Source organism: Mustela erminea, chromosome 15, assembly GCF_009829155.1.
Source record: "Mustela erminea isolate mMusErm1 chromosome 15, mMusErm1.Pri, whole genome shotgun sequence".
Classification (NCBI taxonomy): domain Eukaryota; kingdom Metazoa; phylum Chordata; class Mammalia; order Carnivora; family Mustelidae; genus Mustela; species Mustela erminea.
The window spans coordinates 62,862,445-62,885,364 of record NC_045628.1 but is presented as its reverse complement, the minus strand read 5'-3'; the positions used below and the strand labels follow the sequence as shown (position 1 = coordinate 62,885,364).

General features: G+C 39.0%; 1 protein-coding gene across 1 annotated transcript in view; it reads left to right on the top strand.

Moving 5' to 3' along the window:
- NEK5 (NIMA related kinase 5) overlaps nucleotides 1-22,920 on the top strand; it is a 59,610-nt gene that overhangs the window by 34,777 nt on the left and 1,913 nt on the right. The window contains exons 17-21 of the mRNA XM_032314184.1: nucleotides 1,244-1,324; nucleotides 1,552-1,620; nucleotides 3,577-3,703; nucleotides 10,712-10,849; nucleotides 15,565-15,670. Of these exons, the coding sequence (XP_032170075.1) occupies nucleotides 1,244-1,324; nucleotides 1,552-1,620; nucleotides 3,577-3,703; nucleotides 10,712-10,849; nucleotides 15,565-15,670 (521 nt within the window). The remainder of the gene's footprint in view (nucleotides 1-1,243; nucleotides 1,325-1,551; nucleotides 1,621-3,576; nucleotides 3,704-10,711; nucleotides 10,850-15,564; nucleotides 15,671-22,920) is intronic.

Below are 22,920 nucleotides of genomic sequence, written 5' to 3'. Positions count from 1 at the left end.
GGTTCTGACTTCACTGCCCCCCGCCCCCAGCTCAGAACACGCTTTCCCCAGACCTTCATATACGCACAGTACAAGAGCATCCCAGGGGTCATGCCAAATGCCGAGATAGACTTTTCCCACATTACTCTAAACCTGTGCTCATCTTCTATGCCATTACCCTATTTTATTTCCTTTTATCACCCAGTACTTTCTGAAGTTATGTTGTTAATTTACCTCATGGATTTTATGCCAATAAAATGTAAGTTCCATGTCAGCAGGGACCTTTGGTCACCTTCGCTGTACTAAAGTCCTGTGGAGGACTGTGCCTGGCCCATGGTGGGTGCTCAGTGTGGGTTTGTGGAATGAATGTCAGAGTAAAGATGTTGCGAAGTACGCGGCTGAGTATGGGAGCCTGCAGCTCAGAGAGGGAGGAAAGAGCCAACTCGGAGACACCTATTTCGGAGTCCTTGCATAAAGGTGGGGCTTCTCTCCACAGGAATGGCTGAGACCGTGCACTGAGGAAGAGAAGGGCAAAGGGCCCAGGACTGGACCCTGAGAAAGCTTAGAACTTACAGCTCCTTTGACATTCTTGTCATCCACCCACAGTCTTCTCTTCTTGGAAATTGCCTGTCGATTTTTAGAGCCTTCACCTTCCTTTTTACTCTTATGAGCTGTGCACTTTTCTTGTTTTCCTGATCACCATTGTAAGCCTCTTAAGGAAGGGCTCCCATAGACAAAATTACATTCTTAAATAGATAAAATCTTTTTTAAAGTGGTGGGGGGGGACACCAGGGTGGCTCAGTCGGTGAAGTGTCAGCCTTCAGCTCAGGTCGTGGTCTCCTGGTCCTGGGACAGAGCCCCGTATCGGGCTCCCTGCTCAGTGGGGAGTCTGTTCTTCCTTCTGCCTCACCTGCCTCCCTCTCTCTCTCAACTAAATAAGTAAAATCTTCAAAACATTCTTGAATTAGCTTAGGTTGTACTGGACCAGAGTGACAAGCACTGTCACATTATAGAGTTTTCCCCATTGCAATGCCCCTGTTCAGTGTATTAATATTTCAAGTTAATGGGTTCTGTGTCCAAGTTTTTAGTGAATTATTATTAACTTTCCTTTACAAAGGCATGTTTTTATTCTCAAATTAATCATCGGATTCAACCCAGAAGTCAAATAATATAAATAGACCATGCTGTGAATTCAGGGATTGTGAAACCGTAATTGTTTGATCAGTATTAAATGCTAGATATTAATTTTTCTCTAAACTTGCAGGACATTGAAAGAGACTTGAAACAAATGAGAGTTCAGAACATAAAGGAAAGTAAAATTCTAGAACAAAACTGTAAAGCTAAGGTAATAATCATTTTGTCTTATGGAGTCATATTAAATAGCTCGCTGGGGGGTCCCCACCTTGCGATCTGGGTTGCCTATAGGATTCTCCCCCCTACTATTTTATGGAATTGCCTAATTCTGTGATGTTTGACTAATGGCTTTAAGTATGCGTAATGTCAAATAGAGTTGTGATTTTAACATTTTTATTGGATTGCTAAACTAACATTATTCTCCTTGCTTTCTTCTAGAGAGGAGTGAAGTTTGAAATTAGTTTAAACCAATGTATTTCCGATGAAAACACCCTCCAAGAGGAAGAGGTATGCCATTAAGTATGTATTTCCACTAACAGGTATAAGAAAAATGAGTGTCTTAATAGCACATTTAATGAAAATTTCCGTAGGATATAGGGAGAATTTTCTTTAATCCTCCTAGAAGAATCTCTAGTGTTCAAACCTGTCTTCCAAAATGCCTTTTTATCTTCCCATTATCTTTTCATTGAGATTATTCCCTTAGATGGATTATTCCAATTTAATTTACTTTTCTCTTATAAAGGAATTATTTTCCTCATAATACTAACTTCCTTGTCATTGCCAAATTAAAATAAGAGACTTAATTATAGTCAACAACTAATATACTTACCTAAAAAACTGAGCAGATATCCTGAAACCACAATTTAAGTCTTAAATTAGTTAAGTTTATTTATTTAAGTCTTATTTATTTATTTCAGTCTTAATTAGTTATTGATAACTTTGTGCTGGTCTTTGGGTGAATCTCAATTATGCACTTGGGCTCTCATTGACACAGTGATAAAACACACGTATAGTAAACTCAAACCTCATTTTATTACTTGCATTCAACATCGTTTTTAATCCCACTTTTTACCAGACCTACTAACAAATATCAAGATCAACTGATTTGTGTTTCCATTTCACCCTCTCTAACTTTGCTTTTTAAATGACCAAAAGTTATGTGTGTGGATGTAATAGGTTCTGTATCACATCTGATACCCAATTTCTTTCTTTCATGTTCTTCATTAGCACAAAAATGTTTAATGTTATCATTTCTTTCTGATTTTTTGTTTTGAATATATTTCATGTTTTAGAGCAGTTTTGAGTTCATGGCAAAAAGGAGCAGAAGGTGCAAAGATTTCCCATCTATTCCTGGTCCCCTCATATGCACAGTCTCCCCCGCCAACTGGGGTGGAACATTTGTTACGACTGATGGGCTCAGATGGACACATCATAATCAACCAAGTCCACAGTTCACATTGGGGTTCACTCTTGGTGCTGTACTTTCTATGGGTTTTGACATAACAACCCGTATCCATCATTATGTTACCACACAGAATAGTTTCACTGCCCTAAGAATCCTCTGTGCTCTACTTACCTTTGAGATTTTTCCTACCATTTGGTCACATAGGGATTTCTCAGAGTGGTGACTGTGAACTCTTACCTCTTTGAGCATTCCGCATCTTGGTGTCCCAGAACCAGGAGGATCAAAGGGGGCCTGTTTCTGGGTTGGAGCCACAGTGCTCCCATGAAGCCAGGAGCTGAGGTTGGCCTGGTGGTATGAAGGGATGGAGTCAACAGTTTTATCTTCCAGGATGTTCACCCTTTGTTACTCGATGCTTTGGTGTGCTTGAAACAGAGTGATCATTTTAGTATTGATCAGGGAGTATCAGGAGGAGTTTTAGGGACCCATATTGGCAATGTTGTGTACCTAAAGCAGGGCGTGGACAAGACAACCTTGAGAGTTCTGTAGGATGGAACCTCAGGAGAATTTTATTGAAGGCAGCAAACCTGGATAAAATCAAGTTGCCACATGATCGGTGCTTGTCACTGTCGACAAGTAGAAGAAATAAACACACTCCTGTTTCTATCTTGTTCCAACATAGTTCCAGTTTTAAAGTGTTATAACTTGGGGCTCCTGGGTGGCTCAGTGGGTTAAAGCCTCTGCCTTCGGCTCAGGTCGTGATCCCAGGGTCCTGGGATCGAGTCCGCATCGGGCTCTCTGCTCTGCAGGGAGCCTGCTTCCTCCTCTCTCTCTTTCTCTCTGCCTGCCTCTCTGCCTACTTGTGATCTCTTTCTGTCAAATAAATAAATAAAAATCTTAAAAAAAAATAAAGTGCTATAACTTATTGGTTTAATATACATATACTGAATACTTACCATATGCCTTGGAAAATGTTATTACTGGAAACACACAAAAAACTTTTAACATACTTTTTTTCTCAAAAATATGCCTTGTCATGAAACCCTGTGGCCTTGCTTTAGGCAATGGATGTGCGCAATAAAACTGTGACCTTTGAGGATGGCATGAAGCTTAAGGAATATAAATGTGTGAAGGAGTATGAAGAGTATACAGACAAAGCATTTGAAGAACTCTGTGGCCCAGAAGCAGGTATGTGTCATGGCCCTTGGAAGCCAGAGATGAGAAAGGCTATTTTACCAGCAGTCCATCACAGTCCCCGTCCTCACTCACCTGCAACGTCACTGTCCCTTTGCTGGGCAGAGCGCCTGGTCCTCTGCCACCTGAGACCCAGGCCTTGCTCTGTGCTGTCCCCAGCCAGCAGCTCCATGCCATCCTCTTTCCTCATTATCTGCTGGAAGGCTCCATGGACAAGTCCCACTAGCCTCGCTCACTCTGCATTTGTCCACTTGAATTTCAGAGCTTTTTCTTCCCGATGATCTTTAATTTCGGGTATGGCCAGCAGCAGCCTGGCAGTTCCTGCTGTTCAGCTGGGGTGGGCTCTGCCCTCAAATGTCTCTGGAGTTTTCCTCCTTCGTTCCCCCTGCCAGTGGGTTCAGGCCCTGTCACCTCTCAGCGGCGTGGTGAGGTAGTGAGTGCGTGCACTTTGGAGACAGACGGGAGTTTGGAAGCTGGCGCTGCCACTTTCTGACCAGGTGACCTTCCACAAGTGACTGCAGTGCTCTGAATCTCAGCTTCTTCTAGGAATGGGGATAACAGGACTTGCCACATAGGTTTATTGGGGGATGAAAGTGAAATTTGATATATAAACACCTGGCACATAGTGGGTGCTTAATAAATGCTATTTCTAATTTGCTCTTTTCTTGCCTCTCATCATACTGCCTTGTTCTCCTATGTGCTTTCTTTTCTCTAGTATCTCCCCCTTCATTCTCTAAGTGGCTGCTGGAGTTAGCTTGTTATATTAGTCTTCTACTTCAATTTTTTTGGGTAATGCCGGCAGGATTCCCCATTATCCATTCCACATATTATCTTATTTAACGCTGTGGAGCCTGATCCTTTGGTGACCCTCCTTTCCTGCCCCAGCACCCCCTTTCTTCCCACTGATGATGGGATCCAGACAGCCTCCCAGAGCACCCCTCTCTCTTAGAGCTGTGTGAGCATTTACATACCCAGGCTTGGCTCAGGTTCTTCTTCCTGGAATAATCCATCTCACCTCATTTCCATCTCGAAAAACCTTCCTTCAGTTCAGCAGGCATCTTATGGAGATTCTCCCATGTGCATAGACTGTACTAGGTGGTGAGGATCTCAAAGATGAATGAAAACGGGGTCCACCCTCAACATCACTGTGGGGTTGTGAGCCAAAGAAAGGAGGCATAAAACATGTTTTCTGAGCCCAAATCCTGATCATCGTTAGAGCACCAGCTGGCTAAAGTCAGGGAGGTACCCACTCCTACAGAGCCTGGCCTGCTAAAAGCTTGGGCTCTACCCTGTGTGCTGACCTTTGGTCAATGGGAATTAACTCCTATCTGTGATGGAGAAAGATCGTGCTGGCCGCAGTGTCAGGAGGGTGTGGGGTGGCGGGACTAACGGCAGGAGGATAGCAATCCAGGTGGGAGATGACAGGTGCATACGGCAGAGCAGTGTGGTGAGAACAGACACTAAGGGCGGACCACTGAGTATGGGGGTTGAGGAAGAGAAGGAGGTCAAAGACCCTCTTGTTTTCTAATCCAGATGGATGAAGCTGTCACCAACCGAACAGGCACACACATCATGCAGAGGAAGGTGAGGGGACATAGTTTAACACTCTAGATTTGGGACATATTGGCGTTTAGGTCTTTATGAGCCTCAGATGGAGATGCCTAGAAGATTCTAGCTATGTGAGACTGAAGCTCTGGGGCAAATCAGGGTTTCCTTAGCATACACAAGGTAATATCATAATTGCCTTAGCGATAGTTGAAAATACCTAGGCAGAGGGGCTAGAGTGAGAAGGAAATGGAGCTTAGGACAGACCTTAGCAATGTTTAGACAAGGTTTGGGGAAATCCAGAGAGAGCGAAGCCAAAGGAGGAGAGGAGGTTCTAGAAGAAGGTGCAGGGTTGGCAGCATTAACTAGAAGAGAAAGGCCAAGTGAGGTGGGTTGAATGACAGCCAACGTTTTGGCCACCAGGATCCCTTAGTGGCCTGAGCGAAAGTTCCAGTGAAAGTGATGAATTCCAGAGTTATTCTTTGTGTAAGTTTGCTAGGAAGAGGAGATCACGAGTTATAGGTCTCAAAAGAGATAGCTGCCCCCCCTTTTTTTAAGTTAAAATGATCTCCATTTCATACTGAAAATTGTCTTTTAACTTATCTGCATTCTTATAATTATAATTCAGGTTGAAAATAATTTTCCACAGGATTTGGCCATCTTATGTCTTTTGTGAATTATGTGCTCTTAACTTTCATCCCTTTATCCACTGAAAATGGCATTTAGTATTTTTTTCCTTTATAAGACTCTTCAAGTTAAAGCTTTACCTGTAATATGTATTGCAAATATTTTTGCCATTTGGTTTTCAGATCTAATCTCCAGTAACAGCAGCAAATGTGTGTGTGTACGTATATAATTTAGGAATAAACTTTACAAGGATTATGTAGAGCATGTGAAGAATATTATGAAAACTTACTGAAGTATTTACAGATCACGTGAATAAATGGGGATACATACATTGTCATGTATCAGAAATATTCTTTCCAAATAAATATATGGAATTTTTCCATTTTCAATCAAAATAATCAAAGCCACAAAAAAATGGAGACATCTTGGCATATTGGAGAATCTTGGAGACTCTTAAGTCGACAAATTTAGAAAAGAAGAGCAGGGAAGGGGCACATACACTTTCAAATATCAAAATATATTCTGTAAATTATAAAACAATATGACACTAGCACCAGAAGATCAGTGAGAAGAAGAAATAGTTTAGAAACAAACCCTAGGATGGATAGTTATTTGCTGTATGTTGAAAGTTACATCAAAGTCAGTGGGAAAGAAGGGCTCAGTCAGATAAATGCTGCTAAGCCAGTTGGTTAACAATTTGGGAAAAATTGTGAAATCAGACCTTATATAATGATACAACATAATACATTTTTAAAGAACCAAAGAGTTTATATATAAAATAAAGTTATATGTTAGAAAATGAATTAAAAGAACAATCAAAATCAATGGGCAACCTATGGAATGGAAGAAGATATTTGCAAATGACGTATCTGATAAAGGGTTAGTTTCCAAAATATATAAAGAACTTAAAAATCTCAACCCCCCACCAAAATGAAAAATCAAATTTAAAAAAGGGCAGAATGGGGCACCTGGGTGGCTCAATGGGTTAAAGCCTCTGCCTTCAGCTCAGGTTATGATTCCAGGGTCCTGGGATCGAGCCCCTCGTCTGGCTCTCTGCTCAGTGGGGAGCCTGCTTCCACCTCTCTCTCTGCCTGCCTCTCTGCCTACTTGTGATCTTTGCCTGTCAAATAAATGAATAAAATCTTTTTTAAAAATGGGCAGAAGACATTAATAGACATTTTCCAAAGCAGACAGACAGATGGCCAACAGATACATAAAAAGATGCTCAGTATCACTGGTCATCAGGAAATGCAAATCAAAACTACAATGGATGTCACCTTACACCTGTCAGAATGGCTAAAACCAACAAGAAGAGAAACAACAGGTGTTGGCAAAGATGTGGAGAAAGGAGAACCCTCTTGCACTGTTGGTAGGAATGCAAACTGGTGTAGTCACTTTGGAAAACAGTATGGAGATTTCTCAAGAAGTTAAAAATAGAGCTATCCTATGATCCAGCAATCGTACTACTAGGAGTTTACCCAAAGGATACAAAAATTCTAATTCAAAGGAAGACATGCACCTCAAAGCTTATAACAACATTATCTACAATAGCCAAATTATGGAAATGGCCCAAGTGTCCATAGGCTTAAGAATGACTAAAGATGTGGTATATTTATATATACAGTGGAATATCAGCCATCAGAAAGAATGAGATCTTGCCATTTGCAATGACATGGGTGGAGCTAGAGAGTGTTACGCTAAATGAAATAAGTCAGAGAAAGACAAATGTCATATGTTCTCACTCATATGTGGAACTTAAGAAACAAAACAAATGAACAAAGGGGACAAAAAGAGTGAGAGAGAGAATTAAACCAAGAAAAAGAACCAAGAAACTATAGAGAACACACTGATGGTTACCAAGATGGGAGGTGGGTGGGGGGTGGGTTAAATAGGGGATGGGGATTAAGGAGGGCTTAATGAGATGAGCACTGGGTGTGTAACTGCTGAATCATCATATTGCACACCTGAAACGAATATCACACTGTATGTTACCTAACTGGGATTTAAATAAAAACTTAAAAAAAAAAAAAAGAAAATGAAATAAAAGAAAATATAGGTGAGTTTGTTTTTTGTGGGGTTTTTTGTTTTGTTTTGTTTTGTTTTTTTGGATAAGGAAGACCTAGCTATTCAAAATACATGGAGCACAATCATGAACAAATTAGTAATAGATTCCACTTAAGCAGGGAAAAGCTTTGGTGAAGCAATTAATACTAGCTCCTAGAATTGTCACCTTCAATAGTTTATCTAGTAAAAATCATGAACGTCCATAAACATTTAGCTGCAGTGATTTTATTATAGTATTATTTATGATAGTGAAAAATGGCTAGAAAACAAAACACCCCACCATGAAAAATTAAATTATAATACGGTCATGAACAGAATACTGTATTCGCTTTAAAATGGTTGTATGGGGGCACCTGGGTGGCTCAGTGGACTAAGCCTCTGCATTTGGCTCAAGTCATGATCTCTGGGTCCTGGGATCCAGCCCCGGGAAAGTTTTAAAATTTTCATGGTCTCTAGATGGTGAGATCATAGGTGATTTTCATATGTCCTATATTGCGACATTGTATTAAATAAAAAGATTTTTAAAATTAAGATAACAGAACTCAGGTTGTCTCGGTTGTACAGTCAGTTGAGTGGCCGACTCAGTTTCCTGGCTCAGATCTGATCTCAGGGTCATGAGACCCAGTCTTGTGCTCAGCGTGGAGTCTGGGTTTCTCCCTCTCTCTCCTTCTGCCACCCCCCAACCCCTGACTCTCTCTCTGTCTCTCAAATAAATAAATTAATCTTAAAAAGAAAAAGGTAACAATTGATTGCATTTCTGTGGAAACTGAAGTAAAATGCTCAGGGATGCCTCACAGAATGTGTCCATTCTTGTTACTAATACTTGTTTGCATTTAGATATATTACCTGGTCACTCAAATGTCAATAATAAAAATGAAAAAATTTTTAAGCATGTTGATAATTTTAGTCTTGTAAACTATAGTCTGTCTTAGTCCATTTGGACTGCTTTACAAAATGCCATTAACTCTGTGACTTTAAACAACAAATATTTACTTCTCATAGTTCTGGAAGCTGGAAATTCCAAGAGCCTAGTGCTGACAGATATGGTGTCTGGTGAGGGCCCACTGCCATGTTTTCACTATGTCCTCACTTAGCAGAAAGGGTGAGGAGCTTTGTGGGGGTCTCTCTCTCTCTCTCTTTTTTTTTTTTTAAGATTTATTCATTTATTTGTTTGACAGGGATCACAGTAGGCAGAGAGGCAGGCAGAGAGAGAGAGGAAGGGAAGCAGGCTCCTTGCTGAACAGAGAGCCCGATGCGGGGTTCGATCCCAGGACCCTGGGATCATGACCTGAGCTGAAGGCAGAGACTTTAACCCACTGAGCCACCCAGGCGCTCTGTGTGGGATCTCTTTTATAAGAGCGTGAAGCCCATTCCCGAGGGTTCCACCCTCATGGCCTCGTCACCCCCCAAAGACCCCACCACCTCCTAATACCATCACATTGGGCCTTAGGTTTCAACATAGGACTCTGGGGAGAGGTTGGACACAGCATTCAGTCTGTAACAATGTATATTAGAATAAGTTGGTAATTTCTCTGTTTTTGAGGGTACCCACAGGTGGACGACCTCTGGATTTCCTAAGAACTCTTTGGTGCAATTAGTTGTGCTTTGACTGCTTTTAAATTAATGAGTTATTTTCTCATACCCAGAGTTGTTCATTCAAGACCCTGGTGCCGCTGCAGAGAGCAGGAGACAGTGGGACGCGCGAGCTCCTCTGACTCTGCTGGAGATGATGACAGCGGGTGACGTCCCCTCTACCGGCTCCACTGGGCCTGAGGGTGAATCCACACCCTGACTCCATAGTTCTCTTTTCAGTACAATCCCTATAGATTTGGTATCAAATATCTTCCAAAGATAATGTTTTGGTATCTCCCTCACCTCCTGAGAAACTTGCCTGCTAAGTATCCTGGACAACTGACCACCCCAGATATGAGAATATAAAGGAGGAAAGATCTAGAATCCCACCTCCCTTGCAGTTGAGGGAGATTGTCTAAGAAAGAGCGGTTGGCTTGACCTGTCTTCCATGCTAGCCCAATTATTTCCTTGGAATTTCTTGGAGGGGTTGTTTTTTTCCATCAATAAAATCTGAATTAAGATAATAGCTATCCCACAAGGTTTAGAGTTAGCAGTACAAAAATACATACAAAATTGCTTTGTAAGCCAATGTGCTATTTAAATGTTAAGAGTGTTTAGAATAGGATGATATTTCCCACCGAAATTCCTCCATTTACATTTAAGCTTCTGGCATAGTCTTTGCATAAGAGAAGTTCACAGCAACATCTGGGTGTTCTTTTTACAGATGGTGAGGACTTTTATTACTTATTTCCTATGTTTCTCTTGATAACATGGGGCTAGGGGAGAACTAAAATTTATACCCCTTTTATGAATTGGAAAATACAAGTGTATCACTGACATTTGTAAGTGTGTGAACTAACTTACATTTGTACCATTTCAAAACACTGAAGGCCTCAAACTTGCAAGAAAGGGCTTGCAAATGTAGCAATTTAATCCATTCTAAGCCGGTGAGACAGTGAGACCAGTTTAAAATAGGTAGAATAGAAAATTTGACACACTAAAGTGTTGGCAAAGCAAGGGACTTTCATACCCATCAGCCGTGTGACGTAAGTCACTAAAATATTCTCTATCTCCATTTTCTTACTGGTAACACAAGGGGTGGGAACAAGCTACCTCCAAGGTTCTCACGTTCTGTGATTTTATACGAAGCCAGATGAACCATTTTTATTTCCAGTAACACAGTCTCCTCCTTAGGTGGCCAAGGGATGGTGACCTCAGGCATTCCAGAAAACAGGAGACGGTGGCGGCATGAAGCGCCTGGAGCTTTAATGAACGCTTGGGCTGCAGCACGTCTGACAAGTAGCTCGTTTTCTGCCCACGAAGGTGAATGGGGTACGCAGTTTGTTTTTAAGAACATAACCAGTCCCCTGGGTACTGTTCTCAGAGCCCTGTGAATTCGGACAGGGGACAAAAATACCTTCAGCCTGGACAGAGAACTGGAAAGGGCTCAGCCTCTTCAGAGGCTGATTTGCCTTGTCCAAGTCTATTCCAAATGCCACCAACCCAAGACTGGAGCTTCCCAGAAGAACGGAGTAATTCACTTTAACGGATCAGTTGACAACTGATGAAAGTGAATAGGGCAAGTGGCTTTGTAGGTGGTAAGCGGGTACTGCTTAGCTCTACCTGGCAGTATGTTTCTGACAGCTACTCGACAGGCTCAAATTGCTATTCTATAGGCAATGAAAATACATTGTCATATAGTTTCTCGGCTTCGGGGAGGGTTTTGTTTTGTTTTATCTCTGACTTTTTGCAAGATGATGCTGGTGTTTATGGGAAGCCAACCATCCTTTCCCAAGTTTGAGGGAATTCATGTCGTGGGGATTTTGTCTTGGGAAGGCATGCAGGTGTGCGGCGCTTAGGGACCCATGTTTCAGGAACGTGAGATTGAGGTGATGAGGAGGCAGAGATATAAACTAGGTGTAACGGAGGCTGTTAAGTACTTACAAAGTTAAGGAACAATACAAAAATATGTACCACCCTGAGGATAATGTAAGAGAAGTATGATTGCCCAAGAGTGGGTCTGCCGGCTTGTGAAGCCTAAACTCTACAGTCTTTGGGAAATCTGTTAAAAGTATTCCAAGAACGTCCAGAAGGATGAATGTGTTGGGAGGGGAGGACTTGCAGATTCACAGGCCTGTGGCAGACTCTGAGAAAACCGGCTGGACTGAAATCTAGGAGCAGGGGAGGGGCCCAGGGTCCCTGAGTATATAAAGTCCTTTGAAATCCTTCACTCTTACGACTTCTATCAGTTATCATGCTGGTGCTTAAAAGTTAAGGGGAGAGAGAGGAAGAAAGGAAGAAACTGCCCTTGGGATCCTCTTTCTACTATCCTCAAATTACAAGAAGCTGTGTTTTGTCTGTTTGCTTACTTCCCTTCCATCCTGGGATATAAGCCTTGTCCCTAAGGATGGGGCTGGAGGCGCTGAGGAGGAACATTTGGGCTGACCTGGCTTGGCCTGGAAGCCAAGGGCTGGAACCCTAGGGCAGGTGTGAAGGATGGCATTCATTTCTCAAGACACTGAGATGGGGTCATACTTGGTGACTTTGATGTTTTTTCTTGAATTTGTTCCTGGGTGTCTTAGAAAGAGTCATAGAAAAGTCTTCATTTGGTCTGTCATGCCAAATTAATTCATTCATGAACTTCTGTATCTTTATATGGATGGTTTTACATTGGGCACATATGAGCAATTTATCTGTCAAGTGAGATTGGAAATAGGAATGTGCCTCCCAAGGTGCATTCAAAGCAGAGTACAGATGTTTTCTTTTACAGCCTGCTAAGGTGCTGCCCTCCCCCAACTCCAGCTGTGCTCTGCGTCTAACTATGGTTGGCCTCTTGATTTCCTGTCCCTGGTCATCTTTTCTTACTTTAGCTCTACCCTTTGCAGCCTTGCTGGATAATCTACCTAAAATGGACTAAATCTCCTTTCAGCTTAAAATCCTGCCAAAGATGCCCTCTTACCCTCAGGATAAAATCAGTCTCTTGCAGACTCTGAAGACTGGCATGGCCCATTGCAATGTTAGGCTTGCTAGTGTTTCTACCTCAGCAGATGCTCCTCCCTCGGCTTAGAAGGCCGGCTTCCTTTTGCCAGGATAATTCCTCTTGCAAGATTTCCCTCTGATGAACCTCTTCCCATTTCTGTCACTATGTGTCATAGTGGGTGGTGAGGTGGTGAAGTGTGGGTATCCTTCTCTCCCTGGTTTTCCCTGTACTACCTGATGGGGCTTTGTAAAGGGGTCTGGAATGATGTAGATCCTTAAGTGCTCTTTTGCATGAGAGTGGAAGACCCTGTCACCATATTAATATACTTCTCTTCAATCCAAAAAAATTCTAGGAAGTCTTCAAGTTAGTCTAGTCTCTCCCTGCCTTTTTCTTTTCTTTTTAAATTTTTATTTATTTGCCAGAGAGAGAGAGAGAGAGAGAGAGAGAGCAAGCACAGGCAGGGGGAGTGGTAGGCAAAGGGGGAAGCAGGATCCCTGCTGAGCAAGGAGCCCAAGGTAGGACTTGATCCCAGGACCTAGGATCATGACCTGAGCCAAAGACAGATGCTCAACCGACTGAGCCACCCAGGCATCCCTTCCTGCCTTTTCTGTCAGCTGCTTCTCACAATTTCATAGTCATTCAGTCTCATACTCAAATTTGTTCATATTCAAATATTTTTGTTAAATGCATGAAATAGTGACATTTCAGCACTATATTTATCATTTAAATTCAGGTCATAAAAGGATGCAGTATTTTTATTTGAATTTTTAATGATTGCTATGAAAAACCTGGATGTTAAACTATTTCCTGTGTTCCACGGATGGGGAACCACTGTTTTAAATGATTAAGAAAGATCTGAGCAAGTTTCCCTTGCATCACTCTAGGCTTGGCTTTGCTGCTTAATACCCCACAAGACACTGTAATTCTCTGATCATAAAAATAACGTTCACTTTAATTTCTGATTCTTATTATCTTTCTTCCCCACTAGACTCTAAGCTTACAAGAGCTTTGTCTTGATTACCACACTGTTTCATCTCTCTCTGTCCCTAGTGCCTAGAACTTAGCAGGTGGCCATCATCTTTATGAATGAACATAAAACCATAGCACGTTTTTAGTATTACTTTATGCAAAGGCATGTGATTACTAATAGTTGTATTGCCGTTAAGTTGGATAGGGAAATTATAATGTGAAAAATAATTCTTACGACTGTGTAGACTTTTCATGAAGACTTCCTGCGTGTGTAAGTTTTAATAACTTTGACTGCAGGAATAACAGACATAGTGTATAAAGGTTTTCAAGCATTAGCTATTGGTCATATATTTAAGCATTATTCATAGGTCCTCCATCACTGTTTAGCTTAAACTTCCAACTCCTTGAAAATAAATTGCTTTCATGTTTCGAGCCCTGCATTCCGTTAAAAGTGAAACTTTATCAGCTACCTATTTAATTTGTCCTAACTTTAAGTTTAAGATAGGAAGACTTTGTAAAATCCTCTTTGATGATTTTTGCTAGTAAAAACCACACTCTTATTATAAGGACAAGTTTTTTTTTTTTTTAATGTGTGCATAATTAATTCAGGTCAGTAAGTTTGTTTACAGTTTAACCACTCCAAGGGGATCCTTGGTGGGAAGGTAACCTCTATTTTTCTTGTGCAAGTTTTTAGGCCATATGGTTGCCTTGGTAACATCATAGATGCACACCCCAAAAACAGCTGATTTACATTTCTATAGTTAGCTATTCATTCTTTCTCCTATCCTGCTAAACAAAAAATAAAAGCCTCCTAAAATTGTCTTCCTAAAACAGAAAAACAAAAACTATGATTCCCACACCAACCAACTGGAGTACTCAAGCTGCTATTAAGTAGCCAGACTCCCTCATAGATGAGATACATCAGTCAACTCATTTATTTTATAATGCAGTGTAGGAAATAATATAGGCTATGATTTGGGATGACACATATTATTAGAAATAGGAAAATATTTAAGTACAGTGTGGTAAAATTTCTACTTATAGTTTGTCCATGAATAGTCAGCTTATCAAAAAAAAAAATAGGCACACTTTTAATTTTTTAATTTCAACTTTGGAGAAAAGTTCCTATTTCTAATCCCACTTGTTAGCAGTGGGTAGGAATTTTTTGTTTTGTTTTTTTCCTGGAGACTAATGTGAAACGCAGTTTAGCCTGGTAGGAGCCAGATGGTTGCAGAGTGCAGGTGGGGGAGGCAGATTCTGGTAGGTGACCAAAATGAGCACGTGCTTTGCTCCTCCCTGTATCCCTGCCCTTTGCAACATGACTTTGCAGCTCCTCCAGCATTAAATGGCTTCTTTCCCCTCCACTTGGATCTCAACTGGCTTTTGTGATTTGTGTGCCTGAGAAGAAAGGAATAGAAGCAGTGGTGTGCCAAATCTGAGTATTCAAGGAGCTTTTGCCTTTTTTTTTTTTTTTTTTTTTTTGGAAACCTGTCTATCTCTCAGCTAGCTCCAGTTGGCCTGCTGGAAAATGAGAGACCAGTGGAAAAGAGAGACAAGCCATCCCAAGAGAGGCCATAGCAGGCCAGCCAGCCTTCCTCCAGCTGCTCTGGCAAGTGACAGCACATGGGTGACTGGGTCCAACAGAGACTGGAAGGATCCAGCCAGCTAAGCCCAGCCCAAACTGCCTAATGGCAGAATAGAGACCTCCATAAATGGCTACTGTTTTAAACTACCAAGTTACGTGGTGGTTTATTCCGGAAAAGCCAACTAATATAGACATGCGTAGCAAAATTCCCCAAGTGGGAGTTGAAAGTAGGCTAGACATAGACTATGCTGACAATGTTTTGAAGCCAGCATTTTTAATTCTTCTGTGAACTCTTTTAGCTTCTGAGATTTTAGGAAAATCTGTCTCTACATTGCTCTTGACTGCAGCAAGGTTGAAGTTATGTAGGAAAAAACCTGACATCATCTCTGTTTTAATGGAAACAATTTGAAGGTTTACCTTCATGGGTGATGTCCAGTACAGGATTTGGGATATATACCCTACATTGTGTACATAGGCTGGGAGACTTTAATCTCTCTGTTATTTCTTTAACAGTGGGAACATTAGAACAAAGGCTTCCTAAAGAAGATGAGGGGAGTATGGAAATGGCCTCTGGCATTGAAGTAGATGAGGAACAACCAAGATCTGATGATGATGATACGTAAGTAGGTCCTGTCTGGATACCTGAATGAAGCACTGGTGGAAAGTTAAAATGCTATTGCTGAGATATGGACAATAGTCTCAGACCTAGCTGAGGAGACCAAGTTTCACTCACACAAGGGTTTGTTTCTGGGCTCTCTGTTCTTTCCCAATGACATCACTTCCTATCTCAGCATGAGTGATATTCCATCTTAAATTACTGTGCCTTTACCATATCTTTTGGTATCTGGTAGGCCTAGTCCCATACCTGCTTCTAGTCTCCATATCTTTTTCTTCAAAATTATCTTAGCTGTTGATGCCCTTTACTTACCACATTATCTTTGCATTTTCTTGTAAAGTGTCATGAAAAACTTTGTTGGGATTCTGAAAATGGGATTACATTTGTTGATTAATTTATAGGATTTGACATCCTTACGATCATAAATCGGAACATCCATGAATGTAGTATAGCTCGGCGTCTCTTTATGTCTTTTCTTAAAATATCCTTCGGCATTTTTGTAAATTTTACTCACAACAGAGGTACCACTTAACTTGGTGGTTGTTGCTGTTGTCATTTTTGATGGAGCTGTTTTTCTTTCACTGTGTTTCAACTTGGCTACTACTAGCATATGGAACATTATTGATGTTGTATCTTGTAACCTTACTGAACTCTTTTATTAGTTCTAAAATTTGGAATCCTTTGAATTTTAAAAATTTTATAATTTACTTTTTAAATAGGTAATACCATCACATGGCTTCAAATTCAGAAGTTATACTCTTTTCATAGTCTTCTTGCTATCTCTTTACCTCAGCCACACAATTCCCCTTCTAGAATCAACCAGTCGGGTATGCCTCCTGTGCACATTTCTCCTGAGGAATTCCACTAAGCTGTAAGCCAAAATGTAGATCTTTATATGTGTGTATTTTTTCTTTTTTTATAGAAACAGTTTCCTAACATACATGCTATCCTGCAATTTTCTTCTGTCACTTACCACTGTAGCCTGAATACCTATCATAATATACAAATAGTAGTATACATGCAGTTTAAATACCCAGGAAAGTCAAGTATTAGGTCGAATAATATGGATGTTTGTAATTGGCTATTGTCAAGTTGTCTTTCACAGAGGTTACACCTATGGACACTTCCACTGATAGAGTATGGAAGTGCCTGCCTGCTTGCACGTTTTCTTGATTAGTGTTTTACCAAACTTGCACAATTGATAGGTTCAAAATGATGTTTCAGGTTAGTTTTAAATAGCATTTCTTTTTTGAGTTAGTTTTAAATAGCATTTCTTTTTTGTCTTTCCATATGCTTAATAACCATCTTTATTTCCTCATTGGGGAAAATTTCTTCATAGCCTTAGCTGTTTAAAAAATTAGGTAACTGGGGCACCTCAGTGGCTCAGTTGTTAAGCATCTGCCTTCGGCTCAGGTCATGATCCCAGGGTCCTAGGATCGAGCCTTGTGTTGGGCGCCTGTTCAGCGGGAACCCTGCTTCTCCCTCTTCTACTCCCCCTGCTTATGTTCCCTCTCTCACTGGGTCTTTGTCAAATAAAAAAATAATATCTTAAAAAAATTAGACTATTAACATTTTGTTGATTTGGGGAAACTTTTGCATTTTAGGGAAATTGATCTTTTATCTCTAATATGACTCTAGAATATTTTCCCCAGCTTTTTGTTTGCCTTTTGATTTTATTTATAGTGGCTTGTGCCATGTAGAAATTTCTCATTTTTATCTAGTTAGGTTTACCAATTATAAGAAATGATACCAGAATTTTTTTAGTACTTTTATGATTAAGTTTTTAGTTAGCTAAATAATATATTCCTCTTGAACTTCACTTAAACTACACTGCAAAGTATGGCTCCACCTTTACTTTTTTCCAAATAACTCCTTACTTATTCCAACAACATTTATTGAAAATCTTCATTTTTCTAACTTGAAATGCCATTTCTATGATATACTACATTTTTATATATACTTGCATCCAACTCGTTCTTTCTAGTGCAATTATTGTATTATAAACATGTTGTTTATAATATGAATTGTTACTTTGGAAGGATAGTTCCCTTAAATGCTCTCCTTTTCCAGTATTTTTCTATCTAGTCTTACTTGTTTATTTTTCCATAACCAACCTGCCTAGCAAATAAAGAAGGGAAAGAAGGAAGGGAGGAAAGAATTTTCTCAGCCTGCTTCCTGCCTGTAGAATTTTGGAGTCCAGCAGTCTCTTTTCAGTTAGGATTGTCTGTGTCCCTTTAGGTCCAAACCGGTTATGTTTCTGCATAAATATTTCTTTGGAAAATCTGGAGGGCTCCACAAATCTTACTGGTATTCACTTTATTTGACAAAAGCCAGATGCACAAATCTTTTTTAGGTTTCCCTGGAAACCCTGCACTTTGATAATAATTTTGAGATTCATTCAAATCGATAGGTATCAATAAGTCATTCCTCTTTATTGCTATGTAGTATTCCTTATATAGATATACCACAATTTATTTATATATTCATCTATTGACTGATGTTTGGGTTGTTTCTAGTCTTTGGTTATTATAAATAAATCTGCTATGAATATTTATGTGCATGTCTTTGTGTAGACATAAATTTCATTTCTCATGAGTAAAACCATAGGAATAGAATGCCTGAGTTGTGTGGTAGGTGAATGTTTAGTTTTTTAAAAAACTGCCAAGCTATTGGGCCATTTTATATCCCCCAAAATGGTGCCTAAGTATTCTAGTTGCTCTCCATCTTTACCAACACTTGGAATGGTCTCTTTTTAAAAATTTAGCCAATCTAATGGGTGTATGTGGTGTCTTGGTAGTTTTTGAGTCATAGGCATTATTTGTATACCCTTGCTACCAGTTCTTTGTTAGATATCTATATTTTGTCAATATTTTCTCACCGTCTGGGTTTTCTTATTCATTTTCTTAATGGTATGAGTCAAATTTGAAGTTTCTGACTAATGAATTTTTTAATCACTTTCTAAAATCAGAATTTCCAATTTACTTGTACTTTGGACAGAGACCATCAACTGAATTTTAGTGATTTAAAAAAGCTAATTGGTACTCCCTCTGCTATTCAGTACAGGGTCAATTTTATGATTGTTACATATGTATTTGAAAATATGCATATTCTTATTATTCCGGGGACACATATGTTCTATATAATTATCAAGCTTAAAACATTTTTTTTGTGAAACTGCTCTATAGCCTCCCCCACCCCTTATCACTTCTGGATAGAAGTACATTAAAATCTTCAACTGCGTTTGTGGCTATGATCATTTCTCCTCAAATTTCTATCTCATTTTGATGTACTTTAAATACATAGAAACTATGATTGTTCTATCAGTTTGGTAGCATACTCCTCCCTTTTTACATTACGTGTTTTAATTTTTGTCCCTATTAAAACTGTTTGTCTTAAATTCTATTTGGTTGGATACTGACATTGCTATTACAACTTTTCAATTATTTTATATTTTTTAGGATTTTGCTGATGTGTATTTTTAAATTTTATTTTCATTATTTTTGTGTGGTTTCATTATAATGTGTTCTTATAAAATGCATGTAGCTGGTTGATATGCTTCTTGTCCTGTGATAACCTCTGCCTCCTAATTAGTTTAATATAATAAATGTCATTAGAATTATTGACATATTTGGCTTTATTTTTAGGTTGGTTTTGTGTTTTTTGTTTGCTTTCATTTGTCATTTCCTTCCCCTCTTCTTTTCTAACCTTTTGTTACATTGACAAACTTTTCTATATTACTCTAGTCTCCTCTAAACTAGTTTTGAAGATACAGATTATATTTTTATTCTTTTAATAGCTAGTTTTCATGTACTTCCTATGGATTGATATAACAAATTCAGAACTTGTCCAGTGGTCTTTTTTTTCCTCACAAATATGACAAACACATCTAACCACTAAAACCCTTCCATCCTGATATCGTTACCTAGAGTTATAATTTTACTTAAAAAACATCTTTTATTGTGGAAAACTTTAAACATCATAAAAGTAGAGTGCACAGTGTAATGAAACCTTATGTATCCATCATACAGCTTAACAATGATCAGTGTTGTTCTTTACTGCCCACCCTGCCCCTATACCCTTTTTTAAAGTTTGGAACATTCTACGTTTGAGACATCAAATCATATAATTCTATTTTACCTTTTTTTTTTAAATAAAAAATAACATTTTTTTTATTCTCAAACTTAATTTGCTATTGTAGTTTATCATTTTCTGAACTTGCCATGTTCTTTTTTCTAATCTGTGGTCTTCCTTTGGTTTCAGTTTTCTCGCTGTTGTATATCCTCTAGTAATTCTTTAAGATAGTTCAGTGGCTGGTAAACACACTTATTGTTTGCATATCCAATTTTTTTTATTGTTTTAATTGTAATTGAGTTGGGTATATAATTTTAGGTTGACAATGATTGTTCTCCTGATCTTTATCATTGTTGATGAGAAAAATGCTAATTGTTTTCCCTCTATAGATATGCTAACTTTATCCCCAGCACATCTATAATGTTCTTTTTATCTTTATATTCTTATGTTTCACTGTTGTATGTCTGGTCTGGACTTCTCTTTCATCCTGCTTGGCTCACTTTCTTCTGAGATCCATGACTATCTTGAGTTCTGGAAATTTTTACCCATTACTTTTCCAGGTGTTGCTTTTCTTATTTTGTCCATTTTGGTACTCCAAGTCGATATGTTTTGGAGCTTCTCAATCTTCTCAAGCTTCTCAATGTCCCCAGTAACACCTAATTATACTTTCATATTTTTTATTTATCTCTTTGTTCCATTCTAGGTGACTTCATAAATACTATTTTCAAAACTATCTGGGTATCATCTATTAAGTTTTTAATTTAAATGATTATATATCTCCTAAGAATTATATTTGTTTGTTCATATTTTTATATGCTCTTGTTTCATTACTGCATAATTATTTACCCTAATTTGAAAATATTTAAAAATGGATGCTGTTCTTTACCATTTTGAGCATACTTAAAGAGTGTTTAGGATTGTCTGTTTCTCTTTGGGTCCAAACTGCTAAAGAGTGTTATAAAAATTCTCCCTAAGAGTAATTCCATCTAGACCTTGTTCCTGGTCCCACTTAAATTTTTTTCTTTTTGTTTATTTTTCTCTTACCATTATATTTATTCACATGTTTTGGAATTTTAGTTTACAGGATCATTTTGTTTTAGAAGTTTCATGTTTTGTTTTTAAATTTTCTTCCTTCCCTTTCTATCTCTGTGCACCTCCTGCATATCTAACAGGTTTTGTTTTCTTCAGTGTGTTCCCTTACATGCTTGCTAGCTGGAGCCCTTGAAGAGCTATACTTCAGTGCAAGGGAAAGTACAAAGGAAAAAATATCTCAGTAATATAGCTTGTCTGTTTGGTCTTAATCTCTGGGAGAAGAATTCACTTGGATTTAGAGTTTGAATTTACAATACTTGGCGGTCTGGAAACATGTATATTGAGAAATAAACATTAAAATTAATAGTAAGAAATCATAATACTCTGGGATCTCTAGAAGAAATAAATTTGAAACATTCTGGAGGGATATAACTTCAACCCAGGCTACACTAAAGTTTCTCACTAAGGCACTGCTGAGCATGAGTTCACAACTAAAAATAGAATCCACTATAAGAGACAGCAAGCACAAAAAAATAGCTGAATTAGACCATAAAGAACTTCAGATAATATAATTATCCTATGAATATTTAATATTTATATAATAATTAAAACTGCATTTCTAAAATTATTTAATCAAAGTTAAGGAATGGAAACATAAGAAAAAAAGAAGATCGATCAGAAGGGAGCAGGAATATCTGATTAGCCAAACAGAACTTCTAGAAATGAAAAAAAAATCTACTAATAGAAATCAAATGACAGTTTAAACATAGAATAGGTACAGTTAATGAGGGACTTAAGAACTGCAAGACAGACCTGAAGTAAAAAATGATGGAAAATGTGAAAGAGGAGTTAAGAGTCATGAAGGTCCAACATACATCTAAAAGGAGTTTCAGAAGAAGAGAATCGGAGAAAAGCAATATTCAAAGCAATTTTAGCTGTGAACTTTTTACAGTCATTGAAAGCCTTAAATTGTGATATCTGGGAAGTAAAACAATAACCAAGTAGGAACAATGAAAAGAAATTCATACCTAGACACATCATACTTTAAACTACAAAGGAATGAAGATAAAGGGAGGATCTCATGTAAGCATGTACCTCAGGAATGATAGCTTCACAGTGGGAGCTCTAGTTGCTGGTCTACCCCAAATTTATGGTCTCTAATTTTAGTGAGGTCCTCTGTGGTATCTGGCAATCCTATGCCTGGTTTGCTTCCTTCCAAACCCTCCACCCAGTAGGCTAACCCCCATCCACCTCACTCTCATCATGTGACCATGCCTCCTATTTCATAGAGATAATACGTGGTTTGTGAGTGAATGGTCTTGTCTAGTCTCGTAACTTCTCTCTATCCACATGAGTCCTCATTGCCTTCTCTTTCCTTATCTTCCTTCTGAGACAAAAAACTGTCTTCTTTCCTGCTGAAAGCACTTCCTGACACAGGTGCCCCGAATCCCAGCCTTTCTTAGAAAACGTGTTCCTATCTATTATCTGTCCTTTTCCTATATTTTTAACATCTATTACCTACTTCCTCTCAGGATATACACATGCCCAAATCTGTCCCTTCTTGAGAAACACCAAAAAATCACTGCTCTCATCTTCTTGAGTTAACATCATCTGTTCAGAGCCAGGCTCACCTCAAAGGAGTTTAAACTCCTTGTCACTGCTTGCTTACCTCCTGCTTTCTTGATCCCCTGGTGGTTCCTTCCACATAGCACACTGAAATGTTCTTGCAAAGGTCATCTATTACCTTGAAATTGCCAGGTCCAACTGTCATTTCTAACTTACTCTTATTTGGCTGCTCCCTATCTGGAAATTCTCTGCCTCCTTGGTGTCCATGATTAACACTTTCTTGGCTCCTACCAGATCTTCCTCAGCCTCTTTACTTGCCATGTAAATATTAGGGATCATTGAGATGGTTTTCTTGGTCTCCTGCCTTCTCCCCTTTTAAGCATATCCATGCTGAGGTCTTAGATACAATTTCGATTCCTAGTCCTACTGTTCAATATCTGAGACCTTGGGCAAGTTTCATTAACCTCTCTGAGCCTCAGCTTCATTATAAATTGATGGTGAGAATGTCTACCTCAAAGTGTTGTATTAGATAAAATATTGTATGCGTAAAGTGCTTTAGGCAGTTGCCGGTGTATGATAAGGGC